Genomic DNA, 26,563 nt, shown 5'->3' with positions numbered 1-26,563 from the left:
CACCGTATTCCCTTTTTATATTGCACTACCTTTGACCAGGGATTAGGGAAGAAGTGCAATGTAAAGGAAGTAGGGTGCCATTTGGGACATGAGAAGGTTGCAGCTCACCTCTCCTCAGGTCTTTAAGAGGCATATTTCACATGTAATTGGCTCTGTGAGGAGGACACCTGAGAGGCAGACCTAAGGTTGTGTGAGAGGCTCATTTTACCATTTATATTATATAAACACCCTTCTTCCTGCTTCTCCTTCTTCCTGCTTCTCCTTCTTTCTGCTTCGGACTAAAGTTTTAATTTCCCAAGGTGCACGCCGGTAGTTTACTTTACTCTCCATAAATCCTATTAACCCACCAGGTCCTGGGCTCAGAGAATGGAGATGGAAGTGTGTGTGCGTGCGTGTGCGTTTTGTCCGTGGCTTAGGCTCAGCCAGGCCCTCTAGTGAGACCGTTTGCTGCGTTTAGAGATTGGACTGTCAAAACGGAGATGGAAGACTGTAATGTGTTTGGTAACAGAGCTGTTTCCCACCTGTTTCATTATAGTCTCCATATCAGAATCCCCTTCATATGATAACTTCCTCCACTGCCAAATAACACTTCTGCTCTGTCTCCCCTGACAGGCTAGTGAATGATCTGCTGAATGGAAATCCTCTTGTATCTCATTATACAGTCTGTCAAGCTACTTTCTAATAGCACAATCCTGTTTAATGTTAGTGTGAACCACAGGAGGTTATGATAAGCACTGGCTAGAGACTAAAATGATTAATGTTGGCCATTTGTAAGGAATAGAAAGATAAATGCGTACATTACAAATAATCATGTAGCACGTCAGAGAATCCACTATATTCAATTGTTGCAAATGCTGAAACATTTTATTATGGCGAGACGTGCTTTTAAATGGATAGTCATTGGCCCAATGACTGGAAGTCTATGGGAACAGCTAGCATGTCATTGCGCTAGCGCTAGTACATTTTACATTTTAGTCATTTAGCAGACGCTCTTATCCAGAGCGACTTACAGTAGTGAATGCATACATTTCATTTCTAAACATTTTTTTTTTTTTCTTCTGTGCTGGCCCACCGTGGGAAACGAACCCACAACCCTGGCGTTGCAAACACCATGCTCTACCATGCTCTACCAACTGAGCTACAGGGAAGGTCAGCAATGAACCCACTACCCTTGCCACCACTGCTGAACAAAGAAAATCCTAGGGGAAACACTGCACATGCTTTGCTTAATGAGCTCTTAAGTCTACTAATGGTAGTATAATCCGGTGGTCATTAGAGGATGAACTTGGTTGCCTCTCATTCTGTCAACTGAACTGACGCTGAACCCTGAAACAGATCCTTTACATTTTCCTGAGCAGCTCTCACCGACAACACTTGATTGTAATTGGTTTTTATTTGCCTCAAATCAACTGTTTCTGCACGGGCTAATGGAATACGAAATGGAAGTTACATATTTGCAGAGAGCCAATCTATACAAAAAAAAAATATTTACGGTTTATTTGCTTTATTAAAATCATGAATTATTAACTTGTCTGTCTGTGCTTGAGGCACCATGGAGTAATTATTTTAATCAAACAATGTTTTTAATTGCAATGGAAATACTCTGGCATATTAAAAATAAAGCTATAGACTTCACAATCCGTATTTATCGTTCCACGTTATTTACACATTCCTGAATCCCATTCACATATTATTACTCACATACACACGCAGTTATATATTTGTAAGCTATTTTCTGACTTTGATGAACAGATAGAGAGGGGATGACATTGGGGAAAGGTCAGTAGGCCAGATCGAACATACTGTGTGCTGACACCACAGACGTGTGCTGTAGGCTGTGGCTTAGACGTCTGGACCAACCTAGGCCACACACACCCACATACTTGTACTCATATTTGTCTGTGTGTTCCATTTACACACCCTTGCGGCGCAGATATGTAACACATCAGTTTCTCCTGGTCTGAGATTCACTCTGATGTTTTGTTCTACCTCCTCAGAGTTCCAGTGGGTCCAGGGAGAAGTGTGTGAGGTCCAGCTGATGGTCTACAACCCCATGCCCTTTGAACTCCGTGTGGAGCACATGGTGAGTGAAGCATTACTTCTGGATGCTACAACCACGCAACGACTTAGTAAAAGTCCCTGAGGAGATGCTGTCATGGCCTCTCGGGGAGGGGGGATTCACTTTCCTCATCACATTACATTAGGGGCAAGCCATTCAACTGTGATAATGTCTTGTAGTTATCTTTGATGACCTCATTAAAGTCTAGCTAAAAGCCCTGTTCTGACACTTTAATGCAGTCATGATGGTACAGGACTGGGCCAGAACAAACCGAGCCATTCTTCTCCGCTGACACTAAGCGCACTGGAACAATGTAGGGCACGTGAACCCATGTGGTGCTATTACGGTTTATCGTTCTCATGCTAGCTATCCTCACTGTCAGTGTAGAGTGCTTCTCTAATAGTAAGGTAAGTGAGAGGAAATACCCGTTCACTCTCCTCTCCATGTTAGTCAACTCTTAAAAAGGCCCCTTCATCAGAAAGGGGAGACAAGTGTAACCATATTGCTTTATGCTGCAATATGTAACTTTTTGGGCGACCTGACCATATTCACATAGAAATGTGTGTTATAGAGCTGTCATTCTTATTGAAAGCAAGTCTAAGAAGCGGTAGATCTGTTTTATGTGCGCTATTTCAATGCTTCCCGTTCTTAATTTTATTTTTTTGTTTCACCAGCTTCAAACACATGATTCTCCACTACACTTGCTTGTTTTGTCACATAAACTGAAATTAAGCGAACTATTCGAATTTTAACAACCAGGAAATGTCAGTGTGGTTTCTGCATAGTGCATCTTTTAATAGCTGCTTAATGATCGCAGCCTTTTAAGTCCTCAGCAATTCCATCAAGAACCTTTTTTAAAGGACTTTACAGCTATACCACCCTCTTCTCCAGCGCAATCTATCACTCCATTGGTATTGTTTCTTATTCTCTCTGTCACTCTGTCACGGATGCTTGCACTCAGTCTCACACACTTTAATTGTCTTTCTTGATATCTGTAATGGTTCATGCTCTCTCAGGATCACACATTCGTTTGATTGTTGAATCGAACCTCTTTGCTACTCGTTGTTGGAAGTGTTTCTTTACGGATGCACTGATGTGGCACAGACGGCATTGAGATGCACAACAATCATCTGACTCGGTCTGTCAACACACACACACACACACACACACACACACACACACACACACACACACACACACACACACACACACACACACACACACACACACACACACACACACACACACACACACACACACACACACACACACACACACACACACACACACACACACACACACACACACACACACACACACACACACACACACACACACACACACACACACACACACACACACACACACACACACACACACACACACACACACACACACACACACACACACACACACACACACACACACACACACACACACACACACACACACACACACACACACACACACACACACACACACACACACACACACACACACACACACACACACACACACACACACACAGCCGTACTGTAACTTTACGAGGCGCTGCTCGCTGTGTGCCGTCTGCTGAAACTGATGCAGCCCTTAATTAGACACTAGAGCGCAAATAGCCATGGAATGGCATGTGTGTGTAATGTCTTGACTGTGCACAATGACAGGAGCCCCAGGGTCTGTCATGTCCGAGGTGTTGCTGTATGTACCTGGACGGGTCTGGGTAATTCTCAATCTCTGGCATGTCAGAGCAGAACTAATCATTTGTGTGTGTTTAAAAGACGTGTTTCGAAGCGGCGGGAGAGTGGATGGTCAAATAATTTTCTTTGCTGTTGAGGGGGTCCTAGAACTGTCACTTAGCCAGTGAAGAGACACACACGCACACACATCATTAGCCACTGACTCGCCACCTGCGGATGGATAGATGGAAGTACAGAAGGAGACAGAGACCCCCTCCTGTTCTACTTCCATGGCAGCTGGCAGCTTTAGGTGGTACAGTACAGCTGTCATGCAGGGTGACTTGGCTTAAACACAAACTCTGATGTTCATCATGACCTGACCTGAGTTCACACGCTATTTTTTCTTTTCAGTACTTTAGCTGCACTTGATTGAGAATTTCTTTAGTTAAATGCACTAAAGAGAAACAATGGGTACCGTATTGAAGATGCACATGTTCATACCCAGAATATTGCTGTGTCTATTTCCTAAGGACAAAGCTAAGAACATTCTAGTTAAGAACATTATAACAATATGAAGAAAATGAAACGTATTCTACAAGACTCAATATCACTCCCTAAAAACACAACGCTATGGAACAATCCTTGGATAGATTTTCAGAATTAACACATAAATTCGTCTACATGGAAAACTAAAGGCATAGAAACCGTAAATAACTTGTTAATAAGAAATACATTTTTTTTAAAGATTTGATTTCAATTATTCAACAGAACAATACAATACAGCAAGAGTAAGTACTACAAGAAAAGGCCATTCAACCCTCCCTACCTGCCGAAATAAAACGTATTAAAACAATGACAAATAACTAAATAATAAATCAATTAGAATAGTAATAATACTAATAATGACTAAATAAGACAAATGACAAGAGATACCAACATATACAGAAAGCAATAGAAACAGTACATTACAAAGAAACAATAGCTACATCGGTCTACAAGCTCACATCCACCAATCAAGTGTTTACATATAGTCCAGGGATGGTTGCCTTATTTTCACAAAGTAGTTGATTTATTTAATTATTTCTTAAAGCAAAGGTGATCTTCTCCATACGACTACACTTATTCATTTCATGAGCCATCTTGTAATTCGGTGAGGAGAATCTGATTTCCATGTCAATTCAACACCTTTTCTTGCAGGGGCAAGGGTGATTCCTGTACATCTGATGTTGAAGTTATTCCTCATTTGTGAAGTTACCCAGAAGGCATATTTCAGGGTCAAGCGGGAAAGGGACCTCCATAACAAAGGCCAGGGTATCAGAAACATCATGCCAGAAGGCTTGTTATTTAGTACACTGACAAGTAGAATGCAAAAAATTCATCAAAGTGCCTTCTGTTGTTTCACATCGAAAACCCATTTCTGATATTTCAGGGTGATATCTATGTAACAGATAGAGTTGGTGGAGGAAGTTGTAATGTAGAAGTCTGTATCTAGAGTTGATGGTTGCTGACACACTATCACTGGCATAGGTCCGACCATAGACCCTCATCAATTGTGATATTCAAATCCGATTCCCGTCGCTCTGTTGACTTATGTACATCTGGTTTTGGGCGTTGTTGCATTAGCAATGAGTACACTCTGGATATAAATGTGTATGAGTCATGGTTATCATGCAGTAGTTGTTCAATACTTGGAGATATGACTTTACGAAATCTATTGAGTGTTTCTGAGAAAGTTTCTTCACTGTAAATAAGAAAATAACTGATTATTGGATAGGTGATATTTGTCATAAGTACCCCACCTATATAACGATGTTCAACATTTTTGGCAGGAGTTTGTTTTGCCACAGGGGTGTTTTAGGTGACACGTCTTGTTTCAGACCAAATAACTTACGAATTTCATGCCAAGATTTTATAGGTATAGGGATTGCTCATTTTTGTTGATATAGTCTTGGGGTTCCACTTGCATGTAATATTACTCCCAACCTCTTCATTAAGAGCAAACATTTCCATCTGATTCCAAGAAGGGGCTGGTTCAGTTTCAATTAAGATTGAAATTAATCTAATTTGCACTGCCCAGTAATACATCTTGAAATTTGGTAGGCGGAGACCTCCTAGACCGTAATCCCTTGGAGTTTTACGGTTCCATACATTATGGTTTTGTTAAGGAACTTAAAGAAATTCTCAGGTAGGGATATGTGTAAAGATTGAAATGGGTACATCATCTTAGGCAGAACGTTCATCTTGATACAGCTAATTCTCCCAAATAATGTAAGAGGCAGATCTATCCATCTATTCAAGTCATCCACTGCCTTCTGAACCAAGACAGAGTAGTTAAAGCTTGTACACATTTCTTAAGTCATTATCAACTGTGATTCCTAGATAATTGAACCCCTGTGGCGACCGTCTGAAGGGACCCTTCGTTCACAGACGCTGTAGTCAAAGCGAGTTAGTGGAAGTATTTCACTTTTGTCCATGTTGACTTTGTAACCTGATATAGAGCTGTATGAACCCAAAAGCGTCTGTAGTTTTCAGAGGGATCCGGTCGGGTCAGAGAGGAATCCGGCCCACCTGAAAGCCCTTTATGCCAGGATCCGTTCTTATGGCCTTCACCAGGGGTTCTATGGCTAGCACAAAAATGAGTTTTTTTCTGGATGAAGCCTATTTGATCAGTTTTAATCAGGTTTAGCAAATATTGTCCTAATCTATTAGCCATCGCCTTAGAAATTGATTTATAGTCGGCATTGAGGAGCGAGATCGGCCTATAGGAAGAGCATTGTAGAGGATCTTTATTTTTTTTATGTATAACTGTTATAATAGCCATGGAATAGGAGTCCGGTAGGCTCTGCGTCCCAGCAGCTAAATTTAGAACATCCATCGAAAGGAATAAGCAAATCCTTAAACTCCTTATAAAACTCTGGGGGAAAGCCATCGTCTCCTGGTGATTTGCCGGATTGTAGAGAGGAAATTGCCTTTTTCGATTTCTGTTTTTGCAAAAGGGCGATCTAGTTTGTTTTGGTCTCCCTGTGTGAGGTGCAGTAGTTCAATAGTAGACAGAAATGTGTCTATCATTGCTGGTTGCGTTCCATCAGAAGTGTCTAACTTCGAATAGTATTGTTTAAAACAATCATTCATCTCTAATGGGTTGTGATATACTTGACCGTTCTGTGTTTCAATACAGTTGATGGTTCTCGAATTCTCCTCAGCTTTTATCTGCCAGGCCAAGACTTTGTGTGTTTCCTCCCCCAATTCATAATATCTTTGCCTAGTTCTAAGAATAGCTTTTTCAGTTTTGTAAATATTTAGGGTATTTCAGGTTTTTTATTCACCAATGAGTGGTATGTGTCTTTAGAGACAGATTTTTGGTATTATTTTTGAGACCTTTGGTTTAGTTACTACGTGATTCCGTATGTGTTATTTCATAGTTTTGATGTCTTCACTATTATTCTACAATGTATAAAATAGTAAAAATAAAGAAAAACCCTTGAATGACTAGGTGTTCTAAAACTTTTGACCGGTAGTGTATACCAGAGTACATAACTATTGGGAGCGGATGGACAGTTTGTTTCGCAGAACATTTTTATTTGGACAACATTCTGCCAAAAGAGTTGGGTTTAGGCGCCGTCTCTTGAACTCCATCCGGCATTCAAACAGAAAGTGTGAGGGGAGAATGATCTGAGATATAGTTCTGGATTAATACTCAGTTTCCACAACTCTATGGGTTACCTGTGCTGATAGGAGAAAATAATCAATCTGGGTATGAAAGTTCTGCGGGCAGGAGTAGAATGAGTAATCCCTATCTTGGGGGGTGGAGCTGTCAAATTTCAGTCTTTCATAAATGATAGATTGTGTTTGTCTGACTTAGTCAATGAGGTTGCTTTAGTTGAGGATCTATCCAGAATCGGATCCAGACTAATTAAAGTCGCGCCCAACTAAGAGTGTTACCTGAAATTCCGTTACCTTGAGGAAAATATATTGAATAAAAATATGATAATCATAATTAGGTGCATATACATTAAACAAAGGTCCAACATTCAGAATACATTCTGCCATGAGCCACTACATAATGTCCCAGTGATTCAGTAATTGTTTTTGTTACACAGAAGGGTAAATTCTTATTAATCAACACAGCTACTCCCCATGTCTTTGTGTTATATAAAGAGGCAAAGACCTGTCCTACCCATTCCCTCTAACATTTCATGTTCTGCCCCTGTTAGATGTGTTTCCTGTATATACACATCAGTCTTCAGCTTTTTCAAGTACATAAGCACTCGTTTACGTTTAACAGGTCCGTTCAGTCCATTAACGTTTAATGATGAATGATTTACTATCTTAGCCATATTGTTCACTCAATACATAATGCAAATGTCATGAGTATGTCCGGTAAGAGTGTCGGATATTCTATTGCCCATTTTCGGTGAGCCTGTAGTTAAACATATTATAAAGCGAAGGTCTCTCACAAAACACCACTGTAATATAAAGTAAACAAAACAAACAATTCCCCCAAATGCTGTTCTTGAACGCGCAAAGCACAAATCCCACCTGTAGTGGAGCTACGCTCCCAGCGTCGCTATTCCTAAATGACATTTCTAACATGAAGGCAAACGTGAACCTGGAGCTCGAGCCCAGTAAATGAACAAAAATAGAGAATTCTTCACCCACCCTTATATGATGCAAGTCAAAAACAAAAACAGTAACGGGATTCCTGATCCCAACACACCTACCATGACAGGAAGCTAAATATAAGACTTCATGGCTTAGCCATATGAAAAGGTCTAACAAATCTTATTGACGCCTCTGTGGACCATGCCTGTCCCAAATAACTTAAGAACAATGTCACTTTGGTAAAAACCTAGGGATCTTACCTCATTGATCTGTCAGTAAGCTATAGTATAATCCATCAAAGCAGTCTTACCGGATATATGCAAGTAATAAGGCAGAATAAGGACACAGCCCAGCTAGCAGGGAAATGGACCCGGTCCGCTAGCCAATCAACCATGTCCTGAGCCGGTCGCCTGCAGTCCGCGGAGAAAAGTTGCGACTTCTTTGGGCGTTTTGAAGAATCTTCTCTGTCCGCCGTGGATGATTCTCATCGTTTCAGGTTGAGGCAGCGCAAAGGGAATGTTCTTGGAGGTCAGTTATTTTTTTCACCTGGTTGAATTCCTTCCAGCGTTTGACCCTCCCTGGAAAGAATTTAATCTCCTCCCCGTTGTGTAGGATCACTCCTCCTTGAAATGTTTGGCCGCCGTTCTGAGAACTTTCTCTCTGTCCTGGTACCTTAGGAACTGAACGAGGAAGGGCTGTTGGTTCTGATCAGGGGATGGTGACCTGTGTAGCTGTTCGATAACCAAGGGTTAAGCAAAATGTTCTTTGCCCAGTAGGGAGGGGTAATGGCAGCAGAGGGGTCTGTCCCCTGTCATGACGTTGGCCTGTGGGTAAGGTTTATGACCCCCCCATAAATACCTTTCTCCCTTCCCCTCTCTCTCTGAATCTACTGAAGGGCTCTCGAATAGCCTTTGTTAAAGATAGAGAGTCTGGGAACATCAAACAAGTGGAGGGAAAGGAACCATATTTCGGTAATAGAACCAGTTGGAAATATGCGTTGGTACTTAATGAGTATGGTTGTCATCTGAGACATTATGACTGATGACAGGACGACATAAACTGTATCTGGGAAAGTCTACACATTCTAGTGTGATCAGATTCACATGGAATTGTTGTGCAATTTAAATGTTTGATATTGAAACTGTTTGTTAGGAGATTAAATGTAATTTTAGCTTCCAAATGAGAGAATTGGGTTTTCATAAGGAAAGAGCCCTGCTCAATCAGTGGCCCGCCCCTGTGAAGAGACATGGGTTATAAATGATGAAACACACCCTTCTCCCCTTCCACTATATAAGGCCTTGACGGAAATGTAACCAGGAGTTCCGGGTACGTGAGGTCTGCAGCCTCTGCGTTAAAAGGACTCACATGTCAAGTACAGAACTAAGCCAACCTCAGCGTGAGCTTTGGTTGTGAATGGTATGAACTTTGAACTCTTATTCACTACAGAAGTGATACCTAGCCGTTGAGTTAGCAGCGGCCGCTGTAAACGTGGGCTAGGAAAGGACAGACGACGTATCCAGTCTAACACACAACGAAGATACTACAACGTATCCAATTTACCACCAGAGACATTCTTCCGAGGACAGGAAGATCTCTGTTGGCCAACACGGCCAGCATCTACGACCAACCTACCGAAGCGCAGCTCAAAGTAAATATTTATTGCATTTTCCTTTTCCAAATGGGCGGTAATTTAGAATGCATAAGATACTGTATTTACGATAGCATAGCTGCTTCCTTTGTTCCTCAGTCTTCCCGCTCTTTCATTCAAGCCCAAACCCCTCTCTTTGTGTAACAAGCCTCATACAGGTTCCTTCCACCAGGGACGTTTTCTGTATGACATAATTTGTTTTCTGTGTATATGTAATTCTGTGTGATTAGTTAGGTAGTTGGTAAATAAATAATTCAACCCAATTTTGTATTGCTGATTCAACTTGTTAGCCAGGGTTCGTGAAGATAACCAAGAATTTACAACTTCCATATGAGACTGAAAATAAGGTGACGAAAATAAGGTGACGATTAATATTGACTGCTATTGATGTAAAATATTACTAGGTCTTTAAGAGTTTATTCGGAAAATAACAGCTCTATAAACATTCTTCCATGGTGCCCCGACTTTCTAGTTAATTACATTTACATGATTAGCTCAATCAGGTAATATTAATTACAGAGAAAGTATTTTATAGAATACCATGTCATATCACTTAATCCGGCATAGCCAAAGACACGACACCCCTCACAGCCCTCGCGGAGGCCGGTAATTGTAATGTTGCTTCGCCTACTGTCGTTTTCCAAATGGTCGACCTTATTCATCAGGCATTCGTTGTTTTTCCGCAGTTTCTGTAGTTCCATTCCCTCTAGCTTGTCCTCAGCAGTGCTGATGCTCTTCAGCTTCTTCCATTTGTGATCCTAGCGTGTTGATAGTCATTGTCAAACCTGAGATGAAACAGCTGAACTCGGCCAACTGTGCTGAGATGGAACGGCTGAACTTGGCCAACTGTGCTGAGATTGAACGGCCGAACTCGGCCAACTGTGCTGAGATGGAACGGCCGAACTCGGCCAACTGTGCTGAGATGGAACGGCCGAACTCGGCCAACTGTGCTGAGATGGAACGGCTGAACTCGGCAAACTGTGCTGAGATGGAACGGCTGAACTCGGCCAACTGTGCTGAGATGGAACGGCCGAACTCGGCCAACTGTGCTGAGATTGAACGGCCGAACTCGGCCAACTGTGCTGAGATGGAACGGCTGAACTCGGCCAACTGTGCTGAGATGGAACGGCTGAACTCGGCCAACTGTGCTGAGATGAAAACGGCTGAGTTCAGCTGTTCCAAGTTAAATTGTGATGTGAGGGAGTCATTGCCTTTGATCAGTTTGAGGATGTGAGCTAGCCTAGCTTCTTCTTGAGGTGTCATGGTGCCATCTTGGGTTTCTGAGGAGGCCATGGTCAGAGGTTCTTTCGCCGTCATTTCTTGGTCTGTTTCGGGTGCTTCCCTTGCCTTTTTTTTTTTTTATCTCGTAGGCACATCACCACTCTTGGCTACTGTGTAGTAATAGGTATGGGTGAAGTTATCAAGTTTTAGGATAAGTTTGTTTAAGATTCATCGGGAGCTCTCGGTCACGCTTCTTCCTAGCTTCGCTGCATCACGTGACCCCCAATAGGAAATACATATATTTCTAAGACAGAATAAAAAAGCAATTTTAGACTGACCAATGTAGTGGCGACAGCAGACTGGGATAGGGAGAGATTGAATATGTCCGTCAACACTCCATGCGCAGACCAGCTTGCTGGAGTGTTTACGGACGTATTCAATCTTCTCTATCCCAGTCTGCTTTCACCACTTGCTTCAATATTGTCCAGCATTGCTCCTGTACCCAAGAAAGCAAAGGTAACTGAACTAAATGACTGTCGCCCCGTAGCACTCACATGAAGTGCTTTGAGAGACTAGTTAAAGATCACCTCCACCTTACGTGACACCCTTCAATTTGCATACCGCCCCAATAGATCCACAGACGATGCAATCGCCATTGCACTGCTCACTGCCCTATCCCAATGACTACAGCTTAGCTTTCAACACCATAGTACCCTCCGAACTCATCATTAAGCTCAGGGCCCTGGCTCTGAACCCTGCCCCATGCAACTGTGTCCTGGACTTCCTGACGGGCCGCCCCCAGTTGGTGAAGGTAGGAAACATCATCTCCTCAACACTGGGGCCCCACAAGGGTAAGTGCTCAGCCCCCTCCCGTAATCCCTGTTCACCCATGACTGCGTGGCCAAGCACATCTCCAACTCAATCATCAAGTTTGCAGACGACACAACAGTAGTCGATCTGATTACCAACAATGATGAGACAGCCTACAAGGAGGAGGTGAGGGCCCTGGGAGTGTGGTGCCAGGAAAATAACCTCTCAGAATAGGATTTTCATAGGAAAGGTAAACTATACTAAACCTTGCAGAGAGCCTATCCAACTGACACTCTTAGAAAAAAATACAAACTACTGGAGCGAAGACTTAAAAATATCTCATATTGGCACAAGATGGAGGGAATGCTGGAACATAACTAATGAAATTACAGTTAACAAAAATGTACACTTAACCCAGTATATGCTAAGGTATAGATTTTATTACACGAGACAAAATTAACTAATTCTACAACACAATGGCAGTCATGTCTTAAGTGTAAAACTAACAATGATGCAATAATCCATGCCTTCTGGGAACTCTAAAGTTATGGGCGGAGTTAGAAAATTGGCTGTCAGAAGTATTACAATGTACATTTTCAAGACATGGCATGTGAGGTTGCAGTGAGATACCTGATAGGTTGGACGATGCTTTTCTCGTCAATCATCCTGAAAAAACATATAGTTAAAAACTGTAAATCAACCAATCCTTCATCGTTAACACAATGGAAAGGTCAAATGCTTTGTATAAATGTTGTAAAAGAGAAACAAAATCCGCAAAGAGTGAGGGGGAGGGGGGGGGGGGTCTGGTCTGGAGTGATGTGGATGTTTGTGTTCGTCTGTCTGTATGTTGTTGTTTGTATGTCTGTTTTGTATTGTAAAAAAAGGAACCAATGGAATAGTCCCAAAAGTGCAAACCCCATCCATCTGTCACTCCAGGCAGGTCAATCAGACTTAGTTTTTGAAAGAAATCGAATAGTATTTGAACCCATGCAGGCTGCTTCCTCACCCCATGCCGGGACCATGGAGAAGTGGAGGGGATAAATGGAGGGAGGGAGAGGTCAATCCATCCACCTCATGTAAAGTTACTTTTGCCCGTCTGCTTCTCCCAACTTCCAACTCTTTCTGTCACTCACATGCGCACACACACACACACACACACACACACACACACACACACACACACACACACACACACACACACACAGACACACACACACACACACACACACACACACACACACACACACACACACAAGGGCACTTTCCTGCCTCCCCGTCTGTCTCGCCTGCTACCAAGGTGACCTGGCTGGCAGTTGGGCAGCCCTCCTTCTCAGTCTCCACACGACTCCTGCAGTAGTACCAGCTCTGCGTTGTTCCATATCGATTTACAATTCAAGTGCTGCACTTACTGCCCCTTCTCATTTTCACAGCGGCTGCCAATGCCAACAGGTTTATACCCCCTACCCCCCTTCTCATAAACAAATCAATCTCACCTTGGATAGGCATGTAGGTGGTTATTTTCATGAGTGGGAAATTAAGTTGTTAGCTAACTTGTAAAGATCTCTTAGTTCTTAGATTATGAGTATAGCTAGAAGTTGTATCACTTGGTTGAATGTTACTGGTATACATCAGTGGTGGCTGGTGACTTGAAACATTGAGGAGGGTGGGATATTTATGGTATAGGCGCGGAACGCATGGAGACCACAGTGTGTTTCACAAATCATCAAAGACTAATTATTTTAACCTAAAGCATTTAATAAAGACATTTATAGTACAACATTATGGGAAAGGGGAATGTGTAGGCTACTTACAGTGTTGGGAAGGGATCACAGCAGTGATTGAATGAGGGTATGAGGCATGAGCTGAGGTGTTCAGAGGCTTGTGCAGGGCAGGATTTTACTGGGAAGACAAACAATAACACAAGACACTACAGTCGTGGCCAAAAGTTTTGAGAAGGACACAAATATTAATTTTCACATAGTCTGCTGCCTCAGTTTGTATGATGGCAATTTGCATATACTCCAGAATGTTATGAAGAGTGATCAGATGAATTGCAATTAATTGCAAAGTCCCTTTTTGCCATGCAAATGAACTGAATCCCCCAAAAACATTTCCACTGCATTTCAGCCCTGCCACAAATGGACCAGCTGACATCATGTCAGTGATTCTCTTGTTAACACAGGTGTGAGTGTTGACGAGGACAAGGCTGGAGATCACTCTGTCATGCTGATTGAGTTCGAATAACAGACTGGAAGCTTCAAAAGGAGGGTGGTGCTTGGAATCATTGTTCTTCCTCTGTCAATTTTTACATTTTACATTTTAGTCATTTAGCAGACGCCCTTATCCAGAGCGACTTACAGTAGTGAATGCATACATTTCATTTCATGCATTTTTTTTTTTTTGTGTACTGGCCCCCCGTGGGAATCGAACCCACAACCCTGGCGTTGCACAAACCAATCTGGCGTTGTAAACACCATGCTCTACCAACTGAGCCACAGGGAAGACCGTGACCGTCAATCATGGTTACCTGTAAGGAAACACGTGCCGTCATCCTTGCTTTGCACAAAAAGGGCTTCACAGGCAAGGATATTGCTGCCAGTAAGATTGCACCTAAATCAACCATTTATCGGATCATCAAGAACTTCAAGGAGAGCGGTTCAATTGTTGTGAAGAAGGCTTCAGGGCACCCAAGAAAGTCCAGCAAGCCCCAGGACCGTCTCCTAAAGTTGATTCAGCTGCGGGATCGGGGCACCACCAGTACAGAGCTTGCTCAGGAATGACAGCAGGCAGGTGTGAGTGCATCTGCACGCACAGTGAGGCAAAGACTTTTGGAGGATGGCCTGGTGTCAAGAAGGGGAGCAAAGAAGCCACTTCTCTCCAGGAAAAACATCAGGGACAGACTGATATTCTGCAAAAGGTACAGGGATTGGACTGCTGAGGACTGTGGTAAAGTCATTTTCTCTGATGAATCCCCTTTCCGATTGTTTGGGGCATCCGGAAAAAAAGCTTGCCCGGAGAAGACAAGGTGAGCGCTACCATCAGTGCTGTGTCATGCCAACAGTAAAGCATCCTGAGACCATTTATTTGTGGGGTTGCTTCTCAGCCAAGGGAGTGGGCTCACTCACAATTTTGCCTAAGTACACAGCCATGAATAAAGAATGGTACCAACACATCCTCCGAGAGCAACTTCTCCCAACCATCCAGGAACAGTTTGGTGACGAACAATGCCTTTTCCAGCATGATGGAGCACCTTGCCATAAGGCAAAAGTGATAACTAAGTGCCTCGGGGAACAAAACATTGATATTTTGGGTCCATGGCCAGGAAACTCCCCAGACCTTAAACCCATTGAGAACTTGTGGTCAATCCTCAAGAGACAAACAAAAACCCACAAATTCTGACAAGCTCCAAGCATTGATTATGCAAGAATGGGCTACCATCAGTCAGGATGTGGCCCAGAAGTTAATTGACAGCATGCCAGGGCGAATTGCAGAGGTCTTGAAAAAGAAGGGTCAACACTGCAAATATTGACTCTTTGCATCAACTTCATTTAATTGTCAATAAAAGCCTTTGACACTTATGAAATGCTTGTAATTATAGTTCAGTATTCCATACTAACATCTGACAAAAATATCTAAAGACACTGAAGCAGCAAACGTTGAAAATTAATATTTGTGTCATTCTCAAAACTTTTGGCCACGACTGTACACGGTTAGACAAAAGAGCTAAGAATTTGTTAGTCCAAGCAAGAAGTAAATCGTTGATGTGTAATAATGTGATTGTGTATGTGATTGACTCTACATACAGTAATGAGAGAAAATTGATAGGAGTACTCACAGTGCTTGGAAGGGAAACATTCAATGTGCCAGTGGATGAGCGGGCACATGAGACGTCGTGGCTTCAGTTAATGTCAGGAGAAAGTTGACACTGGTAGTGGAGTGGGGGTAGCCATCACCTCTTAAATCAGGGAACATGAGGGGACTTAGCTGTAAATACAAATAGCAGATACATTCCATTACAGCTGCACCATCATAGGTTTGGACAACGAGTTTCTCTATGAAGTTAAACTCGGACATCTCCAATTTCATAAAGTCAAACACCCACTTGACACATCAAAGTAGCCCAAGTAATGTTCCTGAATAAAGCCCTGATCATCCACATACCTATCTGACAACTGCAAGCAGAATGGTGGAACCATAGGTCCCAGAGTGGCGGGGCAATTCTTACCCCCTGGGGCCTGGAGTTTTTCCTAATATGTTTACCAAACTAGGAAAATTCTGGACCCTATAATTTGACAGTGATTAATCAGTTGTAAAAAGGTTTTATATGGGCTATGATGGGACCAGTATTTCATGACAAAATCACATGGTTTAAAAAACTCCTGTCCCTGGGGGGGATGAAAACCCTCTCAAACTGCAGCTACCTTATATTTGTTCATATCAATTATATTGAGACTAGATATGGAGGGGGATTTCCTCTACCCAGACACAGAGACAACAACTGATAGACAATAGAAGTCACAGGGCTGAGCTTTATGCATGTTTGCATCATGCAGGCCTATACAACTGTAGGCCTTGTAAAACATTAACTCACATCTGCCATCACGATTATGTTGATTGATTCATTCCAGGTAATCATTTTGGATTAAAACCTATAGGCAGTCTAGCCAGCCCAATTGTGAATATAATCTGAATTTGATCACATTCACATTTTCTCCTGACACACAAATGGACTATAAATACATAACGTTACCAATTAGTTTACCCTGACCAGATGGACAGGGCGCATAGGCTGTATGCAGCTGCTCTTATTAGTAGCCTACAGTTGATCAGACTGAAATATAGTCTATTTTTCGTCCCATACAGCATGTCAGATTTCTAATGTTTAGGTGTAGCCTAGGCTGCTGCAACATTTATGTCATGAGTTTTTACTTGTGTCTGTCCGGAGTGATTGTGTTACCAGTTTTGTTTAAATAAATACCGGAAGAATGTGCAAAGCCTACTTCAGCGCAGGGAAAAAGTGTGCTGCGTCAACCTCTCTAATCAAACTTTTAATGGATGATGCAATGGAAGCTATCAAATCATTCAGAATTGTTTTCAACATCCCTGAAAAGATGTTCAGCATGTAAAACATTGTAACGTGCAATTACAGACGGCTTGATGATAGGCTCGCTGTTAACCAGCTATACATTTGATACCAGTTGGTATTGAATGCCCTCACCTTTTCATCCTTCTTCATGAAACTGATCTCAGGCAGAGGTTGACCCTCGCTTTTAATATACCCCAGAGAATGAAAGGGGTTCTTCAACAAAAACTGTGTTAGTGCAATTTATTTACGTTTTCCTTGCTAACTGGACACAAAATACAAGCTTCTCAACACATAGAACCCCCATAATGCTCTGTGGCACAATCCCAATACAACTCAATAGGTTCATTCTCTGATCCTAATTCTATGATTGGATGGACAACATGTCATATCATACTGCAAAAACTTTGACTGGTTGGAGGACGTCCTCCGGAACTGGTCATAATTACCATGTATTTCTATGGAAGGGGGTGAGTCCTACAAGCCTCCTGGGTTTTGTATTGAAGTCAATGTAGCCAGAGGAGGACGGAAGCCAGCTGTCCTCCGGCTATACCATGGTGCTAGCCCAGACAGTGCTGTTGAAGTAACTGGAGACCTTCATTGCGAACAGTGTATTTTAACCAGTTATTTGGTGACATAGGAATATATTTAGTATAGTTTTATCTAAAAAATTTACCTTTTTATCCTTTTTCACTATTAAAAAAAGAAGAAATTTCACTGAGGTGGATGGTCCTCCCCTTTCTCTTCTGAGGAGCCTCCACTGGTATACATATACAGTGCCAGTCAAAAGTTTGGACACCTACTCATTCAAGGGCTTTTCTTTATTTTTACTATTTTCTACACTGTAGAATAATAATGAAGACCTCAACTATGAAATAACACATAGAATCATGTAGTAAACTAAAAAGTACATTTTATATTTGAGATTCTTCAAAGTCACCCTTTGCCTTGATGACAGCTTTGCACACTCTTGGTATTCTCTCAAGCCATCTCAATTGGGTTGAGGTCGGGTGATTGTGGAGGCCAGATCATCTGATGCAGTATTCCATCACTCTCCTTGGTAAAATAGCCCTTACACAGCCTGGAGGTGTGTTTTGGGTCATTGTCCTGTAAAATATCAAATAAATGATAGTCCCACTAAGCGCAAACCAGATGGTATGGCGTATTGCTGCAGAATGCTGTGGTAGCCATGCTGGTTAAGTGTGCCTTGAATTCTAAATAAATCACTGACAGTGTCACCAGCAATGCACCTCCACTCCATCACTCCTCCTCCTCCATGCTTCACGGTGGGAACCACACATGCAGAGATCATCCGTTAACCTACTCTGCGTCTCACAAAAACACGGCGGTTGGAACCAAAAATCTCAATTTTGAACTCATCAGACCAAAGGACAGATTTTGTCCGGTCTAATGTCCATTGTTCATGTTTCTTGGCCCAAGCAAGTCTCTTCTTCTTGTTGTTGTCCTTTAGTAGTGGTTTCTTTGCAGAAATTAGACCATGAAGGCCTGAATCACACAGTCTCCTGTGAACAGTTAATGTTGCGATGTGTCTGTTACTTGAACTCTGTGAAGCATTTATTTCTGCTGAAATTTCTGAGGCTGGTAACTGTAATGAACTTATCCTCTGCACCAGAGGTAACTCTGGGTCTTCCATTCCTGTGATGGTCCTCATGAGAGCCAGTTTCATCATAGCGCTTGATGGTTTTTGTGACTACACTTGAAATGTTCCGTATTGACTGACCTTCATATCTTAAAGTAATGATGGACTGTCATTTCTCTTTGCTTATTTAAGCTGTTCTTGCCATAATATGGACTTAGCCCTATTTGATAAAAGACCATCTTCTATATACCATCCTACGTTGTCACAACACGATTGATTGGCTCAAACGCATTAAGAAGGAAAGAAATTGCACTAATTAACTTTTAACAATTAACTTTTAACAATGCAATTAGTTAGTTGAAATGCATTCCAGATGACTTCCTCATGAAGCTGTTTGAGGGAATGCCAAGAGTGTGCAAAGCTGTTCAGGCAAAGGGTGGCTACTTTGAAAAATCTCAAATATAAATATATTTTGATTTCTGTAACACTTTTTTGGTTACTACATGATCCCATATGTGTAATTTCATAGTGTTGATGTCTTCACTATTATTCTACAAATGATAAAATAGTAAAAATAAAGAAAAACCCTTGAATGAGTTGGTGTGTCCAAACTTTTGACTGGTACTGTACATACTCAGTATACACTGAGTAAACCAAACATTATAAGAACACCTTCCTAATATGTCCTTTGGGTGGTGGACCATTCTTGACACACTGAAAACTGTTGAGGCTGAAAAACCCTGCAGCGTTTCAGTTTCTTGACACAAACCGGTGCACCTGGCACCTACTACAATACCTCGTTCAAAGTCACTTAAATATTTTGTCTTGCCCATTCACCCTCTGAATGGCATACGTACACAATCCATGTCTCAATTGTCTCAAGATTTAAAAATCATTCTTTAGCCTGTCTCCTCCCCTTCATCTACAATGATTTAAAGTGGATTTAACAAGTGACATCAATAAGGGATCATAGCTTTCACCTAGATTCACTTGATCAGTCTATGTCATGGAAAGAGCATGTGTTCTTAATGTTTTGTGTGAAGGCTTTCTGTTAGATGTTGGAGCATTGCTGCGGGGAATTCCTTCCATTCAGCCATAAGAGCATTAGTGAGGTTGGGCACTGATGGTAGGCGATTAGGTCTGGCTCGCAGTCAGCGTTCCAATTCATCCCAAAAGTGTCCGATGGGGTTGAGGTCATGACTCTGTGCATGCCAGTCAAGTTCTTTCACACCGATCTTGACAAACCATTTCTGTATGGACCTCGCTTTATGCACAGGGGCATTGTCATGTTCAAACAGCAAAGTGCCTTCCCCAAACTGTTGCCACGAAGTTGTAAGCACAGCATCATCAGGAATTTCACTGTATGCTGTAGCGTTAAGATTTCCCTTCACTGGAACTAAGGGAACCGAACTATGAAAAACAGCCCCAGACCATTATATCTCCTCCACCAAACTTTACAGTTGGCACTATGCATTGGGGCAGGTAAAGTTCTCCTTGCATCCGCCAAACCCAGATTCGTCCGTCGGACTGGCAGATGGTGAAGCGTGATTCATCACTCCAGAGGACACGTTTCCACTGCTCCAGAGTCCAATGGCGGTGAGCTTTACACCACTCCAGCTGACGCTTGGCATTGCGCATGGTGATCTTAGGCTTATGTGCAGCTGCTCGGCCATGGAAACCCATTTCATGAAGATCCCGACAAACAATTCTTGTGCTGATGTTGCTTCCAGAGGCAGTTTGGAACTTGGTAGTGGGTGTTGCAACCGAGGATAGACAATTTTAACGCGCTTCAGCTCTCGGCGGTCCCGTTCTGTTAGCTTGTGTTGCCTGTCACTTCGCGGCTGAGCCATTGTTGGTCCTAAAAGTTTCCACTTCACAATAACAGCACGTACAGTTGACCGGGGCAACTCTAGCAGGGCAGAAATTTGACAAACTGATTAGTTGGAGAGGTGGCATGTTGAAAGTCACTGAGCTCTTCAGTAAGGCCATTCTACTGCCAAATGTTTGGCTATGGAGATTGCTTGGCTGTGTACTCGATTTTATACACCTTTCAGCAACTGGTGTGACTGAAATTGCCGAATCCACTAATTTGAAGGGTTGTCCACATACTTTTGTGTGTGTGTGTGTGTGTGTGTGTGTGTGTGTGTGTGTGTGTGTGTATACATACATACATACATACATACATACATACATACATACATACATACATACATACATACATACATGCATACATACATACAGTTGAAGTCGGAAGTTTAGATACACCTTAGCCAAATACATTTAAACTCAGTTTTTCACAATCCCTGACATTTAATCCCAGTAAAAATTCACTGTTTTAGGTCAGTTAGGATCACCACTTTATTTTAATAATGCGAAATGTCAGAATAATAGTAGAGAGAATTATTTATTTCATTTCTTTCATAACATTCCCAGTGGGTCAGAAGTTTACATGCACTCAATTAGTATTTGGTAGTATTGCCTTTAAATTGTTTAACTTGGGTCAAACGTTTTGGGGAGCCTTCCACAAGCTTCCCACAATAAGTTTGGTGAATTTTGGCCCATTCCTCCTGATGGAGCTGCTGTAACTGAGTCAGGTTTGTAGGCCTCCTTGCTCACACACGCTTTTTCAATTATGCCCACAAATGTTCTATAGGATTGAGGTCAAGGCTTTGTGATGGCCATTCCAATACCTTGACTTTGTTGCCCATAAGCCATTTGGAAGTATGCTTGGGGTCATTGTCCATTTGGAAGACCCATTTGCGACCAAGCTTTAACTTCCTGACTGATGTCTTGAGATGTTGCTTCAATATATTCACATAATTTTCCCCCCTCATGATGCCATCTCTTTTGTGAAGTGCACCAGTCTCTCCTGCAGCAGAGCACCCCCACAACATGATGCTGCCACCCCCGTGCTTCACGGTTGGGTTGGTGTTCTTCGGCTTGCAAGCCTCCCCCTTTTTCCTCCAACATAATGATGGTCATTATGGCGAAACAGTTCTATTTTTGTTTCATCAGACCAGAGGACATTTCTCCAAAAAGTACGATCTTTGTCCGCATGTGCAGTTGCAAACCGTGGCCTGGCTTTTTTTATGGCAGTTTTGGAGCAGTGGCTTCTACCTTGCTGAGCAGACTTTCAGGTTATGTCCATATAGGACTCGTTTTACTATGGATATAGATACTTTTGTACCTGTTTCCTCCAGCATCTTCACAAGGTCCTTTGCTGTTGTGCTGGGATTGATTTGCACTTCGCACCAAAGTACGTTCATCTCTAGGAGACAGAACGTGTCTCCTTCCTGAGCGGTATGACGGCTGCGTGGTCCCATGGTGTTTACTTGCATACTATTGTTTGTACAGATGAACGTGGTACCTTCAGGCATTTGGAAATTGCTCCCAAGGATGAACCAGCCTTGTGGAGGTCTACAATATTTTTTCCGAGGTCTTGGCTGATTTCTTTTGATTTTCACATGATGTTAAGCAAAGAGGCACTGAGTTCGAAGGTAGGCCTTGAAATACATCCACAGGTACACCTCCAATTGACTCAAATGATGTAAATTAGCCTATCAGAAGCTTCTGAAGCCATGGCATCATTTTCTGGAATTTTCCAAGCTGTTTAAAGGCACAGTCAACTTAGTGTATGTAAACTTCTGACCCACTGGAATTGTGATACAGTGAATTATAAGTGAAATAATCTGTCAATGTTTTTTATTTTTATTACTTGTGTCATGCACAAAGTAGATGCCCTAACCGTGGTTGAAAAACAAGTTATATTGACTCCAACCTAAGTGTATGTAAACTTCTGACTTAAACTGTGTATGTATGTGTGTATGTGTGTGTGTGTGTATATAGTTAGACTTGTTAAGTAACGTGTTTCATTTCAACTTTACTGTTAAAGGATGGAAGAATCTAACAATTAAGACGGATGTAGATAATTTAGTGCGCAAAATGAGAAACTATAATTAATCATCCGTATTTGGGAGGGTGCTGCTCAAACTAGCCAATGTCTCACTGTCTGGCTGTAGAGTGGGGTCTCTAGTCTAGACAAACATTCTGAAGGAAAGGTTACTGTAAGTGATTATGATGTGACTTTGTCCCTCTCAGAGATGGCTCATTGGTGTCTGTCTGTTAATATTGTTTACGAGATTCGTTTTTTTTTACTCTGCAATTGATAAATCAATATACTGCTGGTTTCATCCCATTCCAGTGTTAATCACTGCATCGTAATGGCAAAGGAAATGAAACTATTGTAAATAATCTATCCATCCGTCCATCTCCACATCGTTAACAATAGCGAGCCGGGGCTAATTAACCTTTTCAAGGATGGATGCAAATGAGTTATTTCCAATAGGTTAACTTGTATTTTCCTTATCCAGTACAGTGGTGTAATCTTTATTCCCTCTGTAAAGTAGCAAGAGGAATGACTTTATAAATCACTATCACGCCACCACAGAGGCTCTTTGTGACTGTAGGCACACATCAACCTCCCCAGTGAAGTAACATCTGCAACTTGATCAAAGGGATTGATGGTGTCTTTCATGACGTTGGGGAGCCATCCTAATGACCGCAGACTAGATGTGATGTGCATTTGACCACCAGTTTGTGTAAATGGAGTATAAGCAACGTCTCCATATACACTGGCCAAGGTGCTTGGTTTTATATAGGACATCATCCATTTTTTATTTCAAAAAAATATATATATATTTATTTCACCTTTATTTAACCAGGTAGGCAAGTTGAGAACAAGTTCTCATTTACAATTGCGACCTGGCCAAGATAAAGCAAAGCAGTTCGACAACATACAACAACACAGAGATACACATGGAGTAAAACAAACATACAGTCAATAATACAGTAGAAAAATAAGTCTATATACAATGTGAGCAAATGAGGTGAGATAAGGGAGGTAAAGGCAAAAAAAGGCCATGGTGGCAAAGTAAATACAATATAGCAAGTAAAACACTGGAATGGTAGATTTGTAGTGTAAGAAAGTGCAAAGTAGAAATAGAAATAACGGGGTGCAAAGGAGCAAAATAAAATAACTAAAATAAATACACTAGGGGAAGTGGTAGTTGTTTGGGCTAAATTATAGATGGGCTATGTACAGGTGCAGTAATCTGTGAGCTGCTCTGACAGCTGGTGCTTAAAGCTAGTGAGGGAGATAAGTGTTTCCAGTTTCAGAGATTTTTGTAGTTCGTTCCAGTCATTGGCAGCAGAGAACTGGAAAGAGAGACGGCCAAAGGAGGAATTGGCTTTGGGGGTGACCAGAGATATATACCTGCAGGAGCGCCGATGACACACAGATTTACATTTACATTTTACATTTACATTTACATCATTTAGCAGACGCTCTTATCCAGAGCGACTTACAAATTGGTGCATTCACCTTATGATATCCAGTGGAACAACCACTTTACAATAGTACATCTATATATTTTTTTTTTGGGGGGGGGGTTAGAATGATTACTATATCCTATCCCAGGTATTCCTTAAAGAGGTGGGGTTTCAGGTGTCTCCGGAAGGTGGTGATTGACTCCGCTGTCCTGGCGTCGTGAGGGAGTTTGTTCCACCGTTGGGGTGCCAGAGCAGCGAACAGTTTTGACTGGGCTGAGCGGGAACTGTGCTTCCGCAGAGGTAGGGGGGCCAGCAGGCCAGAGGTGGATGAACGCAGTGCCCTTGTTTGGGTGTAGGGCCTGATCAGAGCCTAAAGGTACGGAGGTGCCATTCCCCTCACAGCTCCGTAGGCAAGCACCATGGTCTTGTAGCAGATGCGAGCTTCAACTGGAAGCCAGTGGAGTGTGCGGAGGAGCGGGGTGACGTGTGAGAACTTGGGAAGGTTGAACACCAGACGGGCTGCGGCGTTCTGGATGAGTTGTAGCGGTTTAATGGCACAGGCAGGGAGCCCAGCCAACAGGGAGTTGCAGTAATCCAGACGGGAGATGACAAGTGCCTGGATTAGGACCTGCGCCGCTTCCTGTGTAAGGCAGGGTCGTACTCTGCGAATGTTGTAGAGCATGAACCTACAGGATCGGGTCACCGCCTTGATGTTAGCAGAGAACGACAGGGTGTTGTCCAGGGTCACGCCGAGGCTCTTAGCACACTGGGAGAAGGACACAATGGAGTTGTCCACCGTGATGGCGAGATCATGGAACGGGCAGTCCTTCCCCGAGAGGAAGAGCAGCTCCGTCTTGCCGAGGTTCAGCTTGAGATGGTGATCCGTCATCCACGCTGATATGTCTGCCAGACATGCAGAGATGCGATTTGCCACCTGGTTATCAGAAGGGGGAAAGGTGACACACACACATTAATGACACACGCACATTAATGACAGATGACACACATTCAAAGTCACCCAGTTGTCTCGGTTGTGAACCCAAGTCAACTTATTCAGATCCTTGATTTTTTTCCTTTCTCTCATTGTAGACTTTGAAGTCTTGCAATGGTAGAATACTACAGTTTTTAAGTGATAATTGTTAAACCAGCATATTCCTCTGTCGGAGATAGTTGAATTAAACCTTCGCAACTCTACCTTCTCTGTGACTGTGTAGGACTCCTTTCCAATCTCCCTTCCTCTCCTCCTCCGGCGAAGCAGACAGCCTTCCATTTACAGTTTCCTTTTGTGTGTGTGTTTGTAGTTTCCTCTTCTCTCTCTCATACGGTGAGAACGATCAGTTTTCTCTGTGGGAGATGGCGGTACCAGCTGGGGCTGATCTCATCTCCAGGATATCGGGGCAAGGTTAGGGTGATGGATTTCTGGAGACACTGGGAACTCTTCCCACCCACCCTACCTCTCACCACAGCACTGTGGTACCGGGACCTGAGACAACCTCCCTCTCACCACAGCACTGTGGTACCGGGACCTGAGACAACCTCCCTCTCACCACAGCACTGTGGTACCGGGACCTGAGACAACCTCCCTCTCACCACAGCACTGTGGTACCGGGACCTGAGACAACCTCCCTCTCACCACAGCGCTGTGGTACCGGGACCTGAGACAACCTCCCTCTCACCACAGCGCTGTGGTACCAGGACCTGAGACAACCTCCCTCTCACCACAGCGCTGTGGTACCGGGACCTGAGACAACCTCCCTCCCACCACAGCACTGTGGTACCGGGACCTGAGACAACCTCCCTCTCACCACAGCACTGTGGTACCGGGACCTGAGACAACCTCCCTCTCACCACAGCGCTGTGGTACCGGGACCTGAGACAACCTCCCTCTCACCACAGCACTGTGGTACCGGGACCTGAGACAACCTCCCTCCCACCACAGCGCTGTGGTACCGGGACCTGAGACAACCTCCCTCCCACCACAGCAGGGTGGTACCGGGACCTGAGACAACCTCCCTCCCACCACAGCACTGTGGTACCGGGACCTGAGACAACCTCCCTCCCACCACAGCACTGTGGTACCGGGACCTGAGACAACCTCCCTCCCACCACAGCACTGTGGTACCGGGACCTGAGACAACCTCCCTCCCACCACAGCACTGTGGTACCGGGACCTGAGACAACCTCCCTCCCACCACAGCACTGTGGTACCGGGACCTGAGACAACCTCCCTCCCACCACAGCACTGTGGTACCGGGACCTGAGACAACCTCCCTCCCACCACAGCACTGTGGTACCGGGACCTGAGACAACCTCCCTCCCACCACAGCACTGTGGTACCGGGACCTGAGACAACCTCCCTCCCACCACAGCACTGGGAGGCTTGGTTTCAATAATCCAAAGTGTTTTCCTCTCTTGTCCTTTAACAGTGTTTCCCAACTCCGGTCCTCCAGAACCCCCCACAGTACACATTTTTGTTGTAGCCCTAGACATTCAACTTGTCAAGGGCTTGATGATTAGTTGACAAGTAGAATCAGGT

At 43.2% G+C, this 26,563-nt stretch overlaps 1 protein-coding gene across 3 annotated transcripts in view; it reads left to right on the top strand.

The window, feature by feature from the left end:
* The window catches only part of trappc9 (trafficking protein particle complex subunit 9), a 292,659-nt gene that overhangs the window by 40,828 nt on the left and 225,268 nt on the right, over nucleotides 1-26,563 (top strand). For all 3 annotated transcript variants that reach the window (XM_014177784.2, XM_014177781.2, XM_014177782.2), the window contains one exon: nucleotides 1,998-2,083. In XM_014177784.2, the coding sequence (XP_014033259.1) occupies nucleotides 1,998-2,083 (86 nt within the window). The remainder of the gene's footprint in view (nucleotides 1-1,997; nucleotides 2,084-26,563) is intronic.

The sequence above is a fragment of the Salmo salar genome, chromosome ssa27 (genome assembly GCF_905237065.1).
Source record: "Salmo salar chromosome ssa27, Ssal_v3.1, whole genome shotgun sequence".
Taxonomy (NCBI): Eukaryota; Metazoa; Chordata; class Actinopteri; order Salmoniformes; family Salmonidae; genus Salmo; species Salmo salar.
This window is presented reverse-complemented; position numbering and strand designations above follow the sequence as displayed.